The sequence below is a fragment of the Mustela nivalis genome, assembly GCF_964662115.1.
Source record: "Mustela nivalis genome assembly, chromosome: 18".
Classification (NCBI taxonomy): Eukaryota; Metazoa; Chordata; class Mammalia; order Carnivora; family Mustelidae; genus Mustela; species Mustela nivalis.
The window spans coordinates 56437115-56459822 of NC_139037.1; the positions used below are offsets into that span (position 1 = coordinate 56437115).

The 22708-nt window shown below is 47.8% G+C and overlaps 2 protein-coding genes across 2 annotated transcripts in view; both read right to left on the reverse strand.

Moving 5' to 3' along the window:
- Positions 1–20733, reverse strand: part of C5AR2 (complement C5a receptor 2) — a 57749-nt gene extending 37016 nt beyond the window's left edge. The window contains exon 1 of the mRNA XM_082710599.1: positions 20666–20733. The gene's annotated coding sequence lies outside the window, so the exon portion shown is untranslated. The remainder of the gene's footprint in view (positions 1–20665) is intronic.
- A 1159-nt stretch (positions 20734–21892) lies between these two features.
- On the reverse strand, positions 21893–22708 carry INAFM1 (InaF motif containing 1). The gene has a single exon (XM_082710618.1). It carries the CDS (start codon positions 22660–22662, stop codon positions 22231–22233), a length of 432 nt encoding a protein of 143 aa, XP_082566744.1. The 5' UTR covers positions 22663–22708; the 3' UTR covers positions 21893–22230.

Here is a 22708-nt window from a genome sequence, read left to right on the forward strand (position 1 = left end):
GAGCATGATTGAGCCAAAGGCAGATGCTGAACCCACTGAACCACCCAGGTGCCCCTTTCCTGTGCTCTTCAGCAGCTCTGGAATAAAGCACCCAGGTCTTTTCTCCACAAATAGCATTTTTCTCCAGCAGCCTTAAACCTTGTAAAATATCTAGCTTTCTTTTCATGGCAAAGGTAGTCCATGAGCACTGCAAACATTTGAGCAATGCAGAGATACACTACTCAAACCAAAAAAAAAAATTGTTTTCTTTTTTAAAGTGACAAGTCTCCACTCCATCCTTCCGAAACTCCTAGTGAGCTTGGAGTGTGCTAGACTTTTAAAAGTGTGGTAATTGTATTTGGGGACAGACACGCAGGTGGACAATGTTCGGCAAGTTTTAATTGCGCTAAATGAAGCCGCGTGGGGGGTCTCCATGGACTCAGCACGGATTTGGAAGGTCCCTTGGTGAGGTTTTTGTGCCCATGGAGAGGTGTTGTTACACACTCTGGCCTCAAGGGGAGCGCCTGAGCTGGGGGAGACTCAGAAAGCCAGGTCACATCCCCTTGATGTTTTTTAGGATTTTGGACCAAAGTTGTGTATTGCCTTAAATTATGGGTTATTTTTCTTTTTTAAGATTTTATTTATCTTTATTTGAGGAAGTGAGCATGAGTCAAGGGGAGGGGCAGAGGGAGAGGCTGAGCAGGGCGAGTGACCAGGTACTTGATTTCAGGACGCTGAAATCATGACCTGAGCCGAACCGCTAACCCACTGAGCCACCCAGGTGCCCCACATCCCAGGTTCTTAACTTTTTCTATATCTTAGACCCTTGGTGAAGCTATCAACTCAGATTTTTTTTTTCTTGCGACTTATTTTGATGTGATTTAATTGGAACTTAAATCGGAAGTGGCAAGGAGAATAAAAGCAACACCTGTATGCTCTTCACCCAGATTCACACATTGTTGCATTTGCCCCCCCCCCCCCGGCGGGTGCTTTCTTTAGTATGCTCTCACTGTATACTTGGGGGAAGGCAGGCTCTTGATTTCAGCTTAGGTCATGATATCAGGGTCAAGGGATCCAGGCCCCCTCCCACCCTCTGCCTCCAGCTGGGCACTTAAGGGGGAGTCGACTGAAGATTTTCTCTCTCTCTCTCTGCTCCTCTCCCCTCTCTGATATAAATAAATAAATAAATAAATAAATAAATAAAAGAAATTTTAAAAGAAGAGCATACCCAGGCAGCTCAGTCAGCTGAGCAGCTGATTTGATTTCTGCTCAGTCATGATCCCGGGGTCATGAGATGGAGCCCGGCATCTGGGTTCCTGCTCAGCGGGGAGTCTGCTGGAGATTCTCTCTCTCCCCCCCCCTCTCTCCCACTCTCTCTTTCTCTCCCTCCTCCTCTCCCCTGCTTTCTCTCTCTCTGAAATAAATCAATCTCAAAAAAAAAAAAAAAAAAAAGATGAAGGCAGTGGGGGAGGGAGGAAGAGGGTGGAAGGGAGAGATATTTGTCTTAAGAAACTGGCTCCCCCAATGGTGGGGGCTGGGAAGCCTTGGGAAGCTGACAGAGAAGGTCTGCATTAATATCTATATATCTCTATTTTTGCATTTTCCTCCAGAATCACTTGAGGGTAAGCTGGAAACCCCGTGGCTCTTCACCACAGGGCAAGCAGGAAATGTACTACTGATACAATCCCCCATCTTTCTTCAAATTTCCCCAGTTGTTCCAATAAGGTTCTCTTATCACCTTTGCTTCCCAAAGCATGTTTTTTTAAAATACATTTAAAAACACCTTTTGTCCATTTTTAACGGCATAACAAATCCATTCTTTGCTGGAAAGCTGTTATTTAATCATTTCCCTATTGGTGGAATTAGGTGGTTTCCAACCTTTTTGTTCATACCACTGTGCACATCCTTATACACATACTTTGGTGCCTGCATACAAGCATTTTTTAAAGATTTGATTTATTATTTATTTGAAAGAGAGACAGAGAGAGAATGAGTAGTGGGGAAGAGCAGGAGAGAGGGAGAAGCAGACCCGCCACTGAGCAGGGAGCCTAACTCAGGACTCTCCCAGGACTCCAAAATCAGGACCAGAGTTGAAATCAAGAGTTAGATGCTCAACCCACTGAGCCACCCAGGTACCCCTAGACACCTTACTTAACACCCCTTAACAGTAAGGGGGAAAAGAAGGAGGGGCACAGATGGGTGATCCTTTTAAGGGTGGGACTCTGTTGCTGCCCATGCTCTTCCTACTGCACAGCCTACTGGCTAGAATGTGTCACATGACCATGCCTGGTGCAAGGGAGGCAGAGAAAAGCCGCTGTGAGCTAGGTGTTCTTGCATCCTGTGAACACTCCTTTCTGGTGGGCAGATGGGAAAATACATTCTAGAAGACCACAGAAGTCAGTTACAAACAGCATCAGGAAGGGCAGCTTTAATTTTAAATGACAGTCTTATTTATTACTGCCAAAATAAGAAACCTAGAAGAGTATCAGGTGCCTGGCAGGCTCAGTCAGAAGGCCATGTGACTCTTGATATCAATTGTGAGTTCAAGCCCCACACTGAGTGTGGAAATTACTAAAAAAAATTTTAAATAAACTTAAAAAAAAAAAAAAAAAAGATGGGATGCCTGGGTGGCTCAGTCAGTTAAGCATTTGCCCTTGGTCCTGGGATCAAACCCCACATTGGGCTCCTTGCTCATCAGGGAACCTGCTTCTCCTTCTGCCTCTCCCCTGCTTGTTCCCCCTCCAAATAAATAAAACCTTTTTTAAAAAAAATCTTAAAGAAAAAAATCTAGCAGAGGAAAATGTGTGAGAGAAGAAGAATGGGCCAATAAATTTCTTCTGTTATTTCTGTTATTGTCAGACAACTATGAGATGCTCAACGGTCCACAAGACCACCCTCACTTCTGAGTCTGGAAACTGTTGTGCTCATGGTTACAGTTTATTACATGCAAAGGACAGAGACTGTAAACAGCCAAGGGAAGACATGCAGGGAGCAGAGATCAGGAGCGCTTGGTACTCAGAGTTTCCACTTGTCCTCCCTCCACAGAGACACAGACAGTTCTTTCTTTTCTTTTCTTTTCTTTTTTAAGATTTTTATTTATTTATTTGACAGACAGAGATCACAAGTAGGCAGAGAAGCAGGCAGAGAGAGAGGAAGAAGCAGGCTCCCTGCTGAGCAGAAAGCCCGATGCGGGGCTCAATCCCAGGACCCTGGGATCATGACCTGAGCTGAAAGCAGAGGCTTTAACCCACTGAGCCACCCAGGCGCCCCCAGAGAGTTCTTTCTTAGCAACAGTGTGTGACGATACAGATTGAATGTTGCCTACCAGGATGCCCACCAAAGCTTTGATGTCCAGTCTTTGCCAGGGCTTAGTCACGTAAACCTGGTGGGTCACCACTGTGGCTGGTCTCAGTCTCCAGTCCCTCTGGAAGTCTAGCTGATTGACACCATGTGACCTAAAACCCCCCACCTTAAATCACATTGTTAGACCATCTGGAGTTGCCCAAGGCTCCATGTAAACCAAGATAGTCTTATCAGGCTTCATTCCAAGGGCTTCAGTTACCTTTTAGGAGCTGAGGAAAAGTCAGAAGTCTCTTTGGACACAGGTAAATGTTTTATTACCTATCAATGGATCATAATGATGGAGTTTTGGGGGGTTAAAAGTTACTTACATAGGGATGTCTGGGGGGCTCAGCAGGTTAAGCATCTGCCTTTGGCTCAGGTCATGATCCCAGGGTCCTCAGAAAGAGCCATGTGTGGGGCTCCTTGTTCAGCAGGGAGTCTGCTTTTCCCTCTCCCTCTTCCCCTCCCCCAGTTTGTCCTCTCTCACTCTCTGAGCAATAAATAAAATCTTTTTTTTTTTTTAAGCTACTTACATAGGACACAACAAAATCTGAAGTTTTAGATGTCCTATAAGATTCCTTTGTTAGAAGAGTGCCTGGGTGGCTCAGTGGATTAAGCCTCTGCCTTCAGCTCAGGTCATGATCCCAGGGTCCTGGGATTGAAACCCACATCAAGCTCTCTGCTTGGCCGGGAGCCTGCTTCCCTTCCTCTCTCTCTGCCTCTCTCTCTGCCTGTCTCTCTGCCTACCTGTGATCTCTGTCTGTCAAACAAATAAATTAAAAAAAAATTTTTTTTAATAAAAATTAAAAAAAATTAAAAGAGTTTCCTTTGTTAGAAATAATATTTATAGGGGCAATTTTACGATGCAGAATCATATCTGCTTTCCTGAAATTATGAAGGATGAAAGATTTTTTTTTTTAATGTTGCTGATATTTGTTCTTATTAGTAGTTAGAAAGACGGAGTTTCAAAATAAAGTGCTGGGATTCTTTCAGTTTGCCCTGAGAGTAAAAAAAAAAGAAAGAAAATTGGTAGTAGGTCTGATGACTCAGAAAGTGCAAGAAGGTACATTATTTATCTTCAACGAAGGATTTGTACCTAGACTCCATAAAGAATTCACAGAGGGGCGCCTGGGTGGCTCAGACAGTTGAGCGACCAACTCTTGATTTCAGCTCAGGTCATGATCTCAGGGTTGTAGGATTGAGTCCCGCTTGGGCGCCCTGCTCAGAGTGGAACCTGCTTGAGATTATCTCTCTCTCTCTCTCTGCCAGTCCTCCCTCTAAAATAAATGAATGTGTCTCTTTAAAGATTTTATTTAATTTGACAGAAAGAGTCACAGCAAGAGGGAACATAAGCAGGGGGAGTGGGAGAGGGAGAAGCAGGCTTCCTGCTGAGCAAGGAGCCCAATGTGGGGCTCAATCCCAGGACCCTGGGATCATGACCTGAGTCAAAGGCAGAAGCCTAATGACTGAGACACCCAGGCACCCCTAAATAAATAAATCTTCAAAAAAAAAAAAGTTCAAGGACAGACAAAACTAGATTTTGCTGTCATAAGCCCAGATAGACATTCTTGTTGGGGGGTAGAAATTGTAAGGGGTGTGGGGCTGAGTGGGTCTAGGGAGTGGAAACTTGCTTTTCCTTGATCTGAAAGGCAGAGGCTTAACCAACAGAGCCAACCAGGTGCCCTGAGACACTTTAATTTGTACTCACATCTCCTGGTGTCTGAAGTTGGCTGGGCCAAGTGTGTGGCTTGAGCCACCATGGCCCAAAGAGGAGCAGCTGTGGCCAGCCACCACCCTGCCAGCTACCACAGGAAGCCCCAAGCAAGACACATGTTGGCCACTCACCCTGAGGCTCCCACGTGGTAGCCACAGGGTCCCCTGAGGAAGGATGTGGTGGGCCCACTGGCAGCAGTGGTTAGGCCCACACCCAACCAGGATCAGGATCTTCTGACCCTGCCCAGACTGACTCCCAGAGCTTCCAGCCCCTGCTGAGTGGGGAACCAGGTGGTGACAGGAAGCCCAGGGTGGGGGCGGGGGGTGGGGGAGGCTGGGAGGAGGCCAGGGGCCAAGCTGTGTCAGGCAGAGGGCCTCTGGAAGGCCGTGGGAAAAGAGCATCATCAGCAAGACAAAGTACCCCACACACTTCCCAAGAACCAAGCCAGATCACAATGAGAAGTGCCAGGCCTGACTGAATACAGAACATGGTAATTACTACTCTGAACTTTCTAGAAGTTTCTAATCTTAAAATAGCACAGATGTGAAAAGTGTGAGCATCTCTGGTCCTAAAATGTCAATTGTAAGATATTTTTGTAAAGATTTTATTTAATTATTTGAGAGAGAGAGCATAAGCAGGAAAGAGAGGCAGAGAGAGAAGCAGCCCCCCTCTGTGTGCCGAGCAAGGAGCCCGATGTGGGGCCTCTATCCCAAGACCTTGGGATCATGACTTGAGCTGAAGGCAGATGCTTAACTGACTGAGCCCCCCAGGTGCCCCTTAACATACCTTTTTTGTGTTCATTTATTTTGACGTTATTACAACACACTCCACTCTTTTGGACATGCAGTCCTATACATCTTGACAAAACCCTGAGCTGAATTACCACCACCACAAATGAGATCCAGAAGAGTCTCATCACCCCCAGAAAACTCCCTCAGGCTGCCTCTCTGTAGTCAGCCCCTCCCCCACCTGTAACCCTAGGCAACTACTGATCTCTTCTCCATCAGCAGAGTTTTGCCTTTTCCAGAATGTTCTATAAATGGAATCATACTGTATGCAGCTTTCTGAACCGACTTCTCTCACTTAGCACAATACATTTAAATTTCATCCCTGTTACCGTGTGTAGCAAAAGTCCCTCTTAACCTTAAGCAGTATTCTGCTGTACTGATGGGGGACAGATGGTTTATTTGTTAGTCAGTCTGAAGGACATTCGAGTCATTTCCGATTTGGGACGATTACTAAAAAAGCTGCTGTCAGGGGCACTTCAGTAGGTGGAGAGTGCAACTCTACATCTAGGGGTTGTAAGTTCGAGCCCCATGTTGAGTGAAGAGATTACTTAAAAATAGAACTTCAGGGTGCCTGGGTGGCTCAGTCATTAAGCATCTGCCTTCAGCTCAGGTCATGATCCCAGGGTCCTGGGATCAAATCCCAAATAGGGCTCCGGGCTCAGTGGGAAACCTGCTTCTCCCTCTCCCACTCCCCCTGCTAATGTTCTCTCTCTCGCTGTCTCTCTCTCTCTGTCAAATAAATAAATCTTTAAAAAATAAAGAAAATGGTTTTTTAAAAAAAAGAAAATAGAGCAAGATATGGAAAGGACTCACAATTTTGCTTACATTTCCCCAAAAGCAGAGAAAATGACTGAGACAATGATTTAGGTGATGGTAGTTTATTTGGGGGTTGATCTCAGGAAGCAGGAGTGATGAGGTAGAGAACAGAGCCCAAGAGAAGGGTGAAAGGCCAATAAAAGATGTGTTCGTCACCTTGGTACAGTTTGTGGGCACCAGGGGCTCGATGCTAGGGACCCTATGAGGAACCAGGCAGAACATGCCTCAGGATCTTCCCACGGAAGGATGGGGAAGCTGGGCATTGATGCCACCTCTCTGATCTTGCTTTGGGTATGGGTTGCCCCAACTTGGGAGATCGTAATCCCCTCCCACTTTGGGGGCTGCACCTGAAGTCCAAATAAGTTAAAGCCAGAAAAAGCTGAACTGAGAGGCTCACTCTGTGCTGGAAAACATCAGCCCCAGCTGTGGGTGAACCAAGGTGGGGACAGGGATCCACAGTGTCTACCACACATGGTCCTTGACAATTTTTCCCTTTTTTAAAAAAACCAGAAAATTGTCTCTTCTCTGGCCAGATGCAGTAATTCGCTCTCTACCTACTTTTTTTTTTTTTTTAACAAATAGAAATCAGTTTCTCTGCTTCACTTCTAAATCAATGCTTAAAGAAAAATAATGTAAAACTATCAAGTTTAAAGGCGACTGAATGGGTTACCTTTTCCGAAGCACCATATTGTCGGCATGCCCGGGAGGCTCGCATATTTCAGCCAGGCGTGGAAGAAACAACACCCAGTGAAGTGGAGCTAATGGGACAGGTAAAGCAAGCATAATAAATATCCTCAGAGAACTAAGGGAGGTTATTGAAAATTCCAAGCCAGAAGAGGATGTTATGAGGTAGAACCTAACTGGAGACAAGGGATATCAACACTATAATTGCTGAAATAAAGAACTCAATAGGTGTGTTAAATGGCAGGATAGACACAGCTCAAGAATAAATGAGGGAGCTCAAAATGCTAGCCCTGAAGGCATCCATACGGGACAGAGGGAAGGAGAGACTTGAAGTAATAATATGAGATATGTGGATGATATAAATGAAAGTTCTGGGCGCCCAGCTCGCTTAGTGGGTGGAACATGGGACTCTTGATCTTGGGATCCTGAGTTTGAGCTCCACCTTGGGTGTGGAGATTACTTAAGGCAATAAAAATTTTAAAATAAACAAATAGATAAGGGGCCTGGGTGGTTCAGTCCGGTTGAGCATCTGCCCTTCAGCTTGGGTCATGATCCCAGAGTCCCAGGATCAAGGCTGGAGCCCCCATATCAGGCTCCCTGCTCAGCAGGGCATCTGCTTCTCCCTCTCCCTCTGCCCTTCCCCCTACTCCTGCTTTCTCTTTCTCGCTCACTCTTTCTCTCTCTTAACTAAAGAAAGAAAATAATAATTAAAATAAGGTAAAATCTTTTAAGAAATAAAATTAAGTTCTAACTTCTATCCTATAGAATCTCTCTGGAGAAAAGAAAGAGTAGATAGGGACACACTATGGGAAAAAAAGTGTTAACTAAGAATTTTATAAGTCATATTAATATTACAAATAATAACTAAGAATATCAACCAAGAACTAAGGACACAATGCCTCATACTGAAGTGTCTATTGTATGATAAGCAAGAAAGATTGGGTGGGGGAGACTAAAAAAATAAATATTAGCCAGGTTTTAAAATATCAAAGTATTAGGGAAAACCACAAACGTCTCCAGAAAAGGGAGACTCTTTTTTTTTTTTTTAAAGAGTACAGGGGTGTTTGGGTGGCTCAGTTGGTTAACCATCTGCCTTCAGCTCAGGTCATGATCCCAGAGTCCTGGGATCGATCGATTCCCATAGGCTCCCTGCTCTCCTTCTGCCTGCTGCTCCCAACTTTGCTCATGCTTTCTCTGTCTTGCTCACGCTCTCTGAAACAAATACATAAAATCTTACAAAAAAAAAAAAAAAAAAGGAAATCCCCCTCCCACAAGAAAGAATACAAATCAGACTGTCATCCAACATTTCCACACCAACTCTAGATGCTAGGAGATAACACAGTAACATCCCCCATGTGACGAAAGACTGAACAAGGATTGTATAACCAGATGAATGAAGGGGATACTCAAAAACTCGGAAAACTCCCCTCCCATAGACCCTCTTTGGAAGAACTCAGGACAAACAAGAAGAGGGGTTAATTCAGGGTAAGTTCAAACCCCAAGTTCTAAAACCCCAAGTTTTAGAAACAAGGTGAGAAACAAAATAAGTAGTGACCACAAAAATAAATGCTTGTCCACACAAGTGCAGATAAAACTCACTGATGTCAAAACGGGAGAGTTGCAGGATGTAGATGGAAGGATGGCCAAATCACACTTAGACTCTTATCTTGTTTGGGGGAGGACATACACACTGATACGCATCAAGCACAGATAAGAGGGGCACCTGGGTGGCTCAGTCAGTTAAGCATCTCTTGGGTTCAGGCATGACCCCAGGGTCCTGGGATCAAGCCCCGAATTGGGCTCCCTGCTCAGCAGGGAGTCTGCTTCTCCCTCTGCCTCTGTCTCTCCCCATGCTCATGCTCTCTCCCCCTCTCTCTCAAATGTACTCTTTCTCTCAAGTAAATAAAATCTTAAAAAAAAAACCTCTCCCTTTTATGACAACACAGATGGACCTTGAAGTCATAAAGCTGAAATGAGTCAAAGACAGACAAATATTGCACAATCTCATTTACATGTGAATATTTTTTAAAATACAGGAAAAAAAGACTGGTGGTTGCAGGGAAGCGGGGTGAAGGTGGTCAAAAGGTACAGACGTCCAGTAATAAAATACATTAAGTCCCATGGATTCCAGGTACAGCACCATGAGTATAATAGATAATAGTGTATTATAGGGGTGCCTGGGCAGGCTCAGTCCATAGAGTACGTGATTCTGGATCTCATGGTTGTAAGTTCAAACCCCATCTTGGGCATAGAGACTACTCAAAAATAAAATCTTAAAATAATAAGTAATAATAATTATTATAATTATAATAGATTATATATTTGAAAACTGCCAAGGAAGTAGATCTTAACAGTTCTCATCACCAGAAAGGAAAAAAAAAAATTGTTAACTATGTATGTATGGTGACAGATGTTAACTGAACTTATTGTGGCAATCGTTTTTACAATATATACAAATACTGAATCGTTAGGTTGTACAGCTGAAACTCATGTAACGTGATATGTCGATTTTACCTCAATTTTAAAAACAGAATTCCAAATTCATGGAGGTCTTTGCAGGCAGATAAACCTTTGTATGTGACTGGACAGGTTTTTGACCCCTCTGCACCCATCCCACATCTATAAAACGAGGGCAAAAAATATATAGTGCATAGGGTTGTTGTCAGAATGTTATGATCAAATGAGAAACACCTCACCATAGTAAAGCTTTTTATTTATTTTTTAAAGATTTATTTATTTATGGAGGGGCATAGGGAGAATTCAAGCAGACTCCCCTGCTGAGCATGGAGCCAGACGCAGGGCTCGGATCCAACGACCCTGATCATGACTTGAGCAGAAACCAAGAGTCCAACACTCAAGTGACTGCATCACCCAGGTTCCCCCATAATGAAGCTTTTTACGTGACTGTAGTGCTTGTGGAATTGAGTGAAAGCTGAGGATGCAAAACCAAAGCAAGACATGTAATTTGTTTCTTGCTAAATCCATTGGAGTATATAACAGAATTGCTATGTGCTCTTTTTTAAACTTCATTAAAATAGAATTGATGTGCTCTCAGCACATCTCGAGAATGAAATGTGTGAAACCTTCACCACAGTCAGGTTAACAAACATTTCCATAAAGCCCAGAAGGTTCTTTGGGCTTCTCTGTAACTGATCACTCCCTCCACCCTCTGCCCTCAGGAAACCACTGATCTGCCTTCCAGCACAAGGGATTAGTTTCCATTTCCTAGAATGTTGTACATGTGCATAGAATCGACCAGGAGGAGGGGATTTGCCTTGCCTGGCTTCTTTCATTCATGCTCTGGTCATCCATCATGGTTCACGTATAGCCCATTCCTTTTTCTGGCGAAGCTGTAGCCCACTGTAGGGGTGGTAGGCAAAAGCATGGCCCCCCGGTGCTCCCTGCCCTGGTAACTGATCCCCCAACAAAAGCTCCGGATGCCGAGGCTCAGGGGAGCCTTCCTGGTTGGCAGTACACCATGTGCGTGTGATCACATAATGTTGCCAGGAAAGGTGCGCACTGTCCCCATAACTCTGTGGGGATAGACAAGCAGAAGATCACGCCTGGTCTCTCCCAGATGCTACCCTGCACACCCTTCCCCTTGGCTGACTCGAACCTCTCTCCTTGCCCTGTGATAAGTCATGAACACGATGATAACAGCTCTTCCAGGTTCTGTAAGTCACTAAACACAAGCATTGTCTTGGGGATGAGCAACAGATGCTCCTGTCTTGTGGGGGGGTGGGGGGAATCTCTCAGCTTCTGACCCTCTCAGAATTCCCAAGCTTTACCTCCATTTGCTCTCCATCTTCAGCTTTCTTTCCACTCCCCAAACCCAGATATCACCCATCCCCCAGGACTTCCCCTCCCCCAGTTTCCTTGTCTCCTTCTCTCTCTTCTCTACTTCCCTGCCTCACCCCTTCTCTTCCCAGCCAACCCCACTCCACATGCTGCTCCATTTCTTGGTTTGGCTCTCTCCATGGCTAACTGCACACCACCTGCTTGTCTCTTTCTCAGAATTCTCATCCCCTCTCTTCTTAGTGCGTCGTCCTCCTCTAAGTCAGCCCAGATTTCAGCATTTCCTTCTCTCCATCCCTCTTCCCTTGGCCTCTGTCCACCATCCAGCCTCTCGTTCCTCCTCCATCCAGGTCTTCCTTCAGCCCCAGACCTCCTCCCTGCTCCGTGTCACTGTCTCTCAGTGTCCTTACCTCTCCCTGGGTTCCCCCCACCTCCCTGTCTCTCCTTCACCCAGCCTCTGGGGGGCTCTCCATACCCTCTGACCCTCGCTTGCTTCGTGTCTCTGAGCCACTTCCAGGGAACTCAGGCCCTTCCAGCCTCATCCCATCAGACCCACCATCTGTCCTTCTCCCTTCTACCTTGGCATGTTCATCCCCTTCTCTCTCTTCACTCCATCTCTTCTTCTTTCCCTTATCCTCCCTCTCCACCTCTCAGTCTCCTGTCTTCCTCCTGATCTTTTGTTCTGTTTCTCTCCTCCTCAGCCCCTGACCATTTTTCCTTTCCATATCACAGCCCTTCCTCCACTCCTCTCTTCAGTCTCCCTCCTTCCCAACTCTATAAGGGTTCTGTCTCCCTCGGAACCTCTCTCCCTCCACTTCTCTCCATATTTCCATCTCTCCATCTCTCTCTCTTTTTAAAGATTTTATTTATTTATTTGAGAGGGAGTGAGTGAGCATGAGCAGGGGGAGCAGCAGAGGGAGAAGGAGAAGCAGACTTCCTGCTAAGCAAGGAGCCTGATGCAGGACTCAATCCTGGAAACCTGACATCATGATCTGAGCCAAAATCAAGAGTCAGACACTCAGTCAACTGAGCCACCCAGGCATCCCTCCATCTCCCCATCTCTTGACATCTCTTCACACCTCCATTTCTCTTTCACCTTTGGCCTCAGAGACTCCCCACTACCCAAGGTGCCACAGCCCCCTTCCCCCAATGTCTCAGTGCCAGCTCAGCTCCCACCCTCCCACCTGCACCATCCCCTGTCACCTCCCTGCCCCCTGCCTGACATTTTGCCTTAAGAGCTTCCAGAGTTACAGCTGTCCCTTCTCTCTTGACAAAAACATTTGATTCTTCTTATCACAATGAAGTGGGGGACAGAACATAGTCAAGCAGAAAGCAGATAACAAGAGACACTCCCCTTGGTCCTTATCAAATTCAGAGCAAGCGCTTCCTAGGTGGTCACCTACATTGCTTCCGTCCTCTGATAGAAAATTTTCAGTGACCCACAGTCCCGAGCCCCAGGCATCCTGGGCAGCAAGGATAGACAACAGAGAGATTTCTCAGGCTCTGGGCATCACCCTATAAGAGAACTGGATGAAAAAGGCTAAACATGTTGCCAGACCTTTACTGTCGCTCTAGGAGGAGCTATGAAGAGCCCAGGGTGTATCAGTTAACTATTTCTATTGTTATAGACTGAATACTTGTGTCCCTTCCCACATTTGTATGGTAAAACCCTATCCCCCAGTGTGATAGAATCAGGAAGCAGGGACTAGGGGGTGATGAGATCACAAAAGTTGAGCCCTCATGAATGGGATCAGTGCCTTTATTTTGTTTAAAGATTTTATTTATTTTTCAAAGATTTAATTTATCCAAGAAATTGTGTATGCACAAGCAAGGGGAGGACCAGAGGGAGAGGGAAAGAATGCAAGCAGACTCCACACTGCGCACAGAGCCCAATGCAGGGCTCCATCCCATGAGCCTGAGATCAAGACCAGAGCCAAAACCAAGAGTTGGACCTCAACCAACTAAGCCACCCAGGTGCCCCCCAAATTTTATTTTTTTAGGTCACTTTCACACCCAACGTGGGGCTCGTACTCACAACGTCAAGATCAAGAGCCACACGCTCCAGTAACTGAGCCAGCCAGGCGCCCCCAGGGTCAGTACTCTTACACACGAGATCTCAGGGACTCTCACTCTTTCCGCCACTGGAGGACACCACAAGATGATGGCCAACTGCACAGCAGGACGTGGGAACCTGCTGGCATCCTGATCATGGACTTCTAGCCTCCAAACCCATGAGAATAAATATTTGTTGTTTTAGCCACTCAGCCTTTGGTAATTCACTCTAGCAGCCCTCATGTAATAAATATCTCCAAATATGAATGGCTTCAAACAATACCTTTGTTGTTGTTCACAGGTCTGTGGGTTAGCTGGATGGGTCTTTTGGTCTTGGATGAGCTCATCCACCACATATGACCTCAGCTGGGGTCTGGAGGTGCCTCTGTCTCTGGGAGTTGGCAGGATATCAGCTGGGTGACTTAGGACAGTCTCTTGTCCTCCAGCAGGTGAGCCCAAAATGACTCCCATGACAGTGGACACTTTCTAAGAGAACAAACAGAAGACACAGACTCTTGAGACCCAGAATCAAGACTGACACCATATCACTTTCTATTGATCAAGGCCAGCCCAAATTCAAGGGGTAGGGAAACTGACTCCCCACACTGAGGGCAAGAACTGCAAAGTCCCAATGCAAACGGTGTAGATGGAGAGGGTGGTTTGGAGCCAATCTTTTTGTTTTACTTGTGCCACTGGTGGACAGCTGTGATCCTATTCTTTCATATAAATCTAAGGGGAAAACAAACCCAGGGTGCCTGGGTGGTTCAATCAGTTAAGCGTCTGCCTTCAGCCCCGGTCGTGACCTCAGGTCCTGGGATCAAGCCCCAAATTGGGCTCCCTGCTCAGCAGAGTCTGCTTCTCCCTCTCTCTCTGCTGCTCTCCCTGCTTGTGCTCTCTCACTCTCTCCATCAAATAAATAAAATCTTTAAAATATATATATACCACTCTAGGTATTTTAAGCATAAAGGGATCTAACTCAGGGAATTTAGGGATTTAAAAGGTCATGGGCTACAGCTCCTACAGAAAACAGGCAGTCCCTCAAAAACTTCAGCATAGGGGGCGCCTGGGTGGCTCAGTGAGTTAAAGCCTCTGCCTTTAGCTCAGGTCATGATCTCAGGGTCCTGGGATGGAGCCCCGCGTCAGGCTCTCTGCTCAGCAGGGACCCTGCTTCCTCCTCTCTCTCTACCCGCCTCTCTGCCTACCTGTGATCGCTGTCTGTCAAATAAATAAATAAAATCTTCACAAAAAGAGAACTTCAACATAGAATTAGTATATGACCCAGCAATGCCAGCCCTACATAAATAACCCAAAGACTTGAAAACAGGGACTCAAACAGAACCTTGCCAGCCAATGTTCATTGCAGCGTTGTTCACAATAGCCAGAAGGTGGGAACAACCCAAGTGTCCATCAACAGAGGAATGGATAAACAAAATGAGGTATAAATAGATTATAAACTTTATTTATAAAATAAATAAACATGAACAATGTTTACATGAACAATCCTCAAAGACATGATATTAAGGGACATGAGCCTGACACAGAAGAATAAATATGATATGAAACATTCTACTTAAATGAAATATCTAGAATAGGCAAATTTGGAGCACCTGGGGGGACCCAGTCTGCTAAGCACCTGACTCGATCTCAGCTCAGGTCTTGATCTCAGGGTGGTGAGTTCAGGCCCCACACTGGGCTCCACACTGGGTGTGAAGCCCACTTAGGAAGCAAGGAAGGAAGGAAGGGAGGGAGGGGAGGGAGGAAGGAAGGGGAAAAGGCAGAAGGTAGTTGTTTGTTTGTTTGTAGATTTTATTTTTAAGTAATCTCTCCCTTCAACATGGGGCTGGGATCATGACCTGAGCTGAAGGCAGACCCTTATCCAGATGAGCCACTCAGGCGCCCCACCAGTGGGATTTCCAGCCAGAGTACCTATACTCGGGCTTTCCATATGGTTTGGGCTGAGAAGCAAAAGGAGCAGGGAAACCGGCCTGGTGTAGAGTCAGACTGCCTGGTTTTCATCTACGCACACACGCACCCTGCGACACACACACTTACCGCTCCGTCAATTACCCTTTACCTCTCTGGGGTGCGATGTTAACCTCAGTGCCTTTTTACACCGTCCCTGCCCGGACGCCCAGACTTGGATTCTCAGTTTCAGGTTTGAGCACAGTGTCCTGGTCCTCCCATCCCCCTGCCTCCCCCTAGGACAGCCTTGGCTGGGATGGGTCCATCTGCGCAGCTCAACTTACTTTCACAAGTAGTCATTCCATCCATCTCATCTCCTTGGAAGGAATGTACTTCCCACTCTTTATACCAAGCGGCCGTGCAACTTGCTTGGCCAGCAGGAGGAAGGCACACAGGACCCAAGCAGGGGCTTGAAATGCAGTTGGGCTCACACAGCTGCTGTTGCTAGAAGAACCTTCCTGGGATAGCCCGTGGGTCCCATGCTTTGGATGCACCTACCAAGGCTAGCCAAGGTCAGCCTACCCACCAACACCTGAGAGAGCCTAGCCAGGATCATCAAGCCACCCAACTGGAGCCCAGACCCAATCAGTCAAGCCCCAGATAACCTCAGATTTAGAGGAGAGGTCAGCCAAGATCAGCAGAGCCTTCCAAGCACGATCAGCTGACCCTCAGCCGACCCCCCCAGATGCCTGTGCTAAACAAACATCCATATGTGTGGGTCACACACAGGTTTTCATTCTTGATCACCCAATGAGGAAACTGACAGTTACCAGCTGTATACCCACAGACTCAACATCATTACATAGTGGCAATGTGACTATGGGATGGCCAGATTATTTTATTTAGGATCCATGGGCCACATAGCAAGAGTGTGCTGGGAATGTTGTCAGAAATTGTACCCAGCGCCAGATGTTAAATGTACAGGATCTGGATGGCTGAAGGCGGTTTTACAACTGTGTAAGTTTCAGGATGATGTGGTTGGAGGGTTAACAGGCTTGGAAAACCCATTCTCGGGACTTCCCATGACTTGGCTGGACTTCACCCAGATTCTTCCGGAGGCTACATGACTTGTAACATTGCAACAGATCGAATGCAGAAGCAGCTCTGAGAATCCAGTTGTCTTTTATTGAGCTAGACATTAAATATTCTCAAAAATGTGAAATAATGTCACTCTTCTCATTAAATTTTTTTGTTTTGGAAAACAGCAGTTTTCTTTCTTTCTTTTTTTTTTTTTTTTAAGATTGTATTTATTTATTTGACACAGAGAGAGAGCACAAGCAAGGGGAGCAACAGGCAGAGAGAAAGGGAGAAGCAGACTCCTCACCGGCAAGGAGTCAGACACTGGGCTCGATCCCAGGACTCCAGGATCATGACCTGAGCCAAAGGCAGATGCTTAATCAACTGAACAACCCAGGCGCCCGAACATAGCACTTTTTATTTAAAATGTTGTTTATGCTAAAATGCAAGGAGTTTCCAAATGTCCAGCAACAGAGGCACCTGGGTGGATCAGTTAAGCGTCTGACTCTTGATTTCAGCTCAGATCATGATCTCAGGTCCTGAGATCGAGCCCCACACTGGGCTCTCTGCTCAGTGGGGACCTTGCTTCCCCCCTCTCTCTCCCTACCTTTCTGCCTGCTTGTGATCTCTGTCTGTCAAATAAATAAATAAATTTTTTAAAAACATTCTCTCGTTCCCTCTCCCTCTGCCTCTCCCCCCACTTTGCTCATGCTCTCTCTCAAAAAAATTAAAAAAATTTAAAAACAGATGAATGGATAAACCAAGTGTGATACATACATTCAATGGAATATTACTTGGCCTTAGAAAGGGAGGAAATTCTGACACATGCTACAGCTTGGATGAAACTTGACCACAGGATGTTAAGTGAAATGAGAAAGATACAAAAGGACAAATATTGGATTACTATGAGGCACATAATATGAGGCTTATATGAGATCATAGGACAGGCAAACTCTGAGGCAGAAAATAGACTAGAGGTTACCTGGGATTGAGGAAGGGGGGAAGGGGAATGGGGAGCATTGTTCGATGGGTACAGAGTTTCAGTTTGGGAAGATGGAAACATTCTGGAAAGGAATGGTAGTGATCCTTGCAGGACAGTGTGAATGTTCTTCATGTTACTAACTGTGCACCTAAAATGTTTAAAATGGTAAATTTTACGTTACATATATTTTGCCACAATAAAATATTTACCAAAAATGTAATGAATTTATTATGGTTATTTTAAATGACTCCATAAGTAAATTTTTTAACTTCTCAGTCTTTTTTTTTACTTTTATGTAATCTCCATACCCAATGTCGGGCTCAAACCCACAACCCAGAGACCAAGAGCCACTGGCTCCACCCGCTGAGCCAGCTAGGCACCCCTTGAACTTCTCAGCCTTAATTTAACACTAAATATTAATAGGCACAACTCACATACACAAGAGCTGTTTGGGGTCCTCAATAATTTTTAAGGCTGTAGGAGGGCATAGGTGGCTCAGTGGGTTAAAGCCTTTGCCTTTAGCTCAGGTCATGATCCCAGGATCTGGGGATCAAACCCCACATCGGGCTTTCTGCTCAGCAGGGAGCCTGCTTCCTCCTCTCTCTGCCTGCCTCTCTGCCTACTTGTGATCTCTGACAAATAAATAAATAAAATCTTTAATAATAGTAATTTTTAAGATTGTTAAAAAAAATCCTAAGAGAAACAAGTTTGAGAACTTCTGCTCTGTGAGCAACTGAGCTGAGCCTGAGCTAACTGTCCCTGACACATCTCTGCCAGAATCAACCAATTCCCGATTAAAAGGCAAAAAAATGTAGTTTTAGGTTTCTTCCGGCCGAAGCAGACAGGCGACATCTAGTGGAAGTACGAAGTATTGCTTGACGGCGCGAAATTTCTCGGTAATTTTGTAGCGGACACAACTCAGTGCTCTCTCACAAACACACACGCACACGGTCAAACACGCCTTCACACACACAAACTCTCATACAGACCCACATACACAAACATACACAAACACACACAGCAATACTGTAACACAGAGACCCAGCCTCACATATGGGCACAGAGTCACACACGCATACACACACGACACTATAAATAGCATGATTAACAAAAGGCACTTAGTAAATGACCCCCATTCTCTCTTTTTTTATTGTAATGGAAAATGAGTTTCTTCCCAAAGCCATTAAATAAATGTTGAACAAGTAATTAAGATGAATCTAGGTTTGGCAGCATGCCCGATTAGAGGTCCACGATCCCTTAGCTGAAGTCCTTGGGGACGGATGCATTTCAGAACTCAGAACTGCTCCAGTTTTAGAAAGGCAATTCTGAGCTAATGCTATATTTTGCGTAACACTCCCAGGGGCCTGAGGCAGCCCCCTCCCCATCAGACATGTTCATATATTTGCAGCAAAACACGTGTGAAAATTCACACCAAAAGGAGATAAAATAAAGAGCGTAAATAACTCCTATTAGTTCACCTGCCACCACGTGGGCCAAAATTACCCCCAAAGAAATATTTCTCGGTTGTCACAGCTTTTACGAATTCGGAACTGTGGATAAGGGACAAGGGGTACTGTTAGCAGACCCCTCGCAAGTGCAGGCACTTAGATTCCAGCTTGGATTGTAAACCTGGGATTCCATCCCCGGGGAGGTGGCGACTGGGCAGACGGCGACCCTTCGGCGCCCCCTCCTGGCAGTCCCACCCCTCGCAGCTCGGCTGCAGAAGGGATGTCTACTGACTTTGGCCTGATCCAGCGATGGGTCCTGATTGGCCTAAACCATCCGAGTAATCCCGCCTTCACTTGCCAGTAAAGTGGTTGAACCCAAGGCTTAACCAACCGCACCTGACCATTGGCTCAGGCTCAGGCATTGGCTCCAGGTTTGTGATGTGACATGCACTGATCCAATGAAACTGAAGGAAGGTCCTTCAGTACACCAATAGGGGCCAGGCCTCCGTCCCTCCGAGGGATGGGAAGGAGTTCAGGGAGGCGCCCTGCGAAGCCGCTCGGGCATGAGCTGACTCTATACAGAGAAAGAACCAGAAACGGTTTGCTGAGGGCCCAGCTGTCCGACAGCGCCACCGTGCTGGGGCCAAGGCCATGCTTCCCTGAGGCTCCTCCCGGCGACGGCATGGCGGGTACTAGTGCCCGCCCGCTACCACCCCACCCAGCACTCTGATGGGCAGCCTTTGCTTGAGGACCCCGAGAAACAAACCGCCACCCCGACTCCCTGGGGACCCTGTGCCAGCCTCAGGCCCTCTGGCCCAGTCCCTCCCTCCTCTCCCTCCTCTCACGGCAACCAGAGGGGTGGAGGCGCGATGGTTGCAAAACCCTGTGCTCCATTAAAATGGTTTAAATGGTACTTTTATGCTTCGTGTACTTTACACACACCACGGATTTTGACCACCCACTTTTCTTCCAGGCCACCATCTTATCCTGATCGACCCACCATTGGCCACCACCGTCCCTCCCTCACCTGAACCACGGGAGTGGCTCCCCCCTGGGCTCCCCACTTGGCTCCCACCCTCACCCCGTACCGCTCCTTCCCACCCCGCAATGAGAAAGTCCTGTTGACAGCTAAGCTGGCTCTGTCCCTCCTTAGCTCACAGACTTCCCATGGCTTCACCTCACTCCAAGCAAAAGCCGAAGCCCTCAGGGCAGCCCCCAAGGCTCTGCACAATTAGTCCCCTTCTTCGCTCTCTGCTCACCTCCTCCTGCTCTCCCCATCACTCACTCTGCTCACTCACTGGCCTCATGGTGGTTCCTTGAACAAGCCAAGCACCTGAGCCTAAGGGCCACCACACTTGCTGTTTCAACTTCCTGGCACAAGCTTCCCTCAGAGATCAGCAGGCCCTGCCCTCACTTCTGCCCAGTGACCAGCAACTCCATCCCACTCTGTCACCTTGACCCTGATGATTTTCCTCCTTGGTGCTTCTTATGACTGAACATAACATATATCTAAGTTATTAATCCTATTTTTTGTCTGTATCTCCTATAATATGTCAGCTCCCTGGAGAGCAGGGAGTTTTGCCTGTTTTGTTCATGGCTGTGATCCCAGTGCCTAAAATAATGCCTCGCACATCATAAAGGCGCAGTAAATGTTTGCTAAGCCTACAATTAAGAGACAGTGGCCAAAAAAGAGACTGAGAGATCATGAAGAGAGACCAGCACAGGGGAGGCGATAGGGCAGAGGGGGCTAAACCAGGGAAGAAATGAAAAAGTAGTTTGGATGGGAGAGCAAGGTGGGCCTGTGGGGGTAAAATGGGGGAGGGAGAAGAAAGGGAGAGAAAAGCAAGAGTGTGAGTCAGAGAGTCGAGTGAGGGACAGAGGCCAATGCTACACTGAGACAGGTCAGGGGAAGACAGTCAGAGACACATGAGAGGAGGGCGGGAGAGGATGGTAGAGAGGGAGACACAGAGACAGGAAGAGAAACGGAGGGATGGGGAGAAATGGAGCTGGGGAGAAGAGGGCAGGAAGCTAGAAAGACAGCCCCGGGGGAACAGAGAGGCAGCAGCAGTCCCCACCTCCAACTCACCACTTGCTGGTCTCCAGAAGCTCCAGATTGACTTGATGTCCCTTGGGATCCAGGCTGGAGTTTTTGAATCCCTGAGGGACAGAAGCGGGTGGAGAGAAAGAACATGTGATGCTGTTCAAAAGGCTCCAGGCAGATCACTAGCTTATTTAATCCTCACTGAAACTCTGTACTATTATCATCTTCGCTTTACAGGACCAGAAAGGTTGAGGAACCTGCCCAAGGTCACAGAGCCAGTGAGAGGAGGAAGAGCGGGAATTTGAATCTGGGCATCTTGGCCCTAGAATCAGTGCTCTTTAACCATCACCTGTGCTAACTATAAAGGGGCGCTGTCTTCCTGGGTTCCCCTTCCATCTGGAGACCCCCTCTGAGAAGTGGTGCTGGAAGGGTAGAAGGGAGGCAACCAGAATGACTGACATTCTCAGCCCAGTCCTCATCCACAGATGTCCCAGCCTGAGGGAGGAGGCTAAGCTTCACTCTTCTGGCAAAGTCCCAGTTCAAGGGATGAGGCTGGACAGGAAAACTGCTTCCTGCCTATAGGGTCCAATGTTCTGCCCAGAGCCAGGCCTCAGTCTTCTGCGTAGGAAGAAAGACTAAACTACCTTTGACTCTTTCAGCAGGACCTAAGTTTCTCTGCCTCTGTCCACCAGGAGTGATGGAGACCAGGGAGGTTGTACTCCTCTTCAAAGGCAGCACAGCGCTGGTAACTTCCTCTGTGATTTCCAGGGAGGCAGAGAAGCCCACTACCACCCCTGTCCACCCTCCTCTCAGACCCCAGGATGAAGGCCTCAGTCCCTTCCAGTAGCATCCTGACATCTCAGGGTGACTGAGCTTCTATCCCTGACATTGTAATTATAGTAGTCACAATCCCCCAAACCCTAATTCTTGCCTGAAATCATCCCATCTCTCCCCTCATCTCCTGTGTTGTAATAGGAGGGCAGACCCTCTACCTCCCTCCAGACGCCCTCCTCTTCTGCCCCAAGTATCCGCAGAGCTGTGAGGTCCTTCACACTGTCTGACCTTCAACTGCCCCATTGCAGTGAAGCCTCCTCCCAGGCCCAAAAACCACATGATGGCGAGAGAAGAACACCCACCTCACTCCCACCCAGGTCAGGGGAGAAGCCACCCGATCCACCCAGGGCAAGAGAGATGAAGATCAGACGCGGGTAAGGCCTTCCCCTCACAAACTTGAAAGTAGAGCCATCTCGCAAACAATACAACACAGCACCGGGCAGTTGGGGCTGGAATTTATTGCACAAGGACATGGACACGGAGATTGAGACAGGAGGGCGGTGGGCTCTATGCTCAAAATACTAGGGAGGGTGTCAGGAGGCAGAGGTCAGGATGGGCTCTGCCAGATGGTGGAGGACCCCGGCCTGACGGCAGAGGAGCGAGGCCCCGGGCCAGCTCCCCTTGGCGCCCCCACCCCCATTCTTCTGGATGACGACTCCGGAGACGCTAGGCGAAGTCATGAAGAGGGAGCCCGGGCCCAACCGGGTAACGGAGCATCCGCCGTGGGGGCGCGGGCTCTCGAGAGGCGGCGATCCAGCTTGGGTTGGAAGGGAGGGTTACCCGGGTCCTCGCCCCCCCGCAGCCTCCGGCGTCTCTCTGGGTGTCTGACGGTTCGGGCGGCGGCTGGGGTCGCTGTGGCGGCGGCGGCGACGGCTGCGCGGCAGCTCGAGCTGGGGTCGTGGCCCGCCGGGGGCTCCCAGAAGGCAGGAGACCGAGGCAGCGGCGGGCGCCGGGGCAGGCGGCACGCCCGGACGGGCGGCGCACGGAGGGGACGGCGCGCTGGGCGGCGGGCCCGCAGGGCCCGCGGGGGGCCGCGTGGGAACCCAGATGAGCCCGTAATAGACGGCGAGCAGCACGGCGGCCAACGAGACGCAGAGGAAGTAGGCGCAGACCGGGGCGAGGCGCAGCCAGCGGCCCCGCGGGCCTTCGCTCAGCCCCGCGCCACCCGGGCTCTCGCCGCCGCCGCCCACGCAGCTCGTGCCCCGCATCCCCGCAGCCCACTGGGCCCCGCGCAGCAGCCAGCGCAGGCCCCGC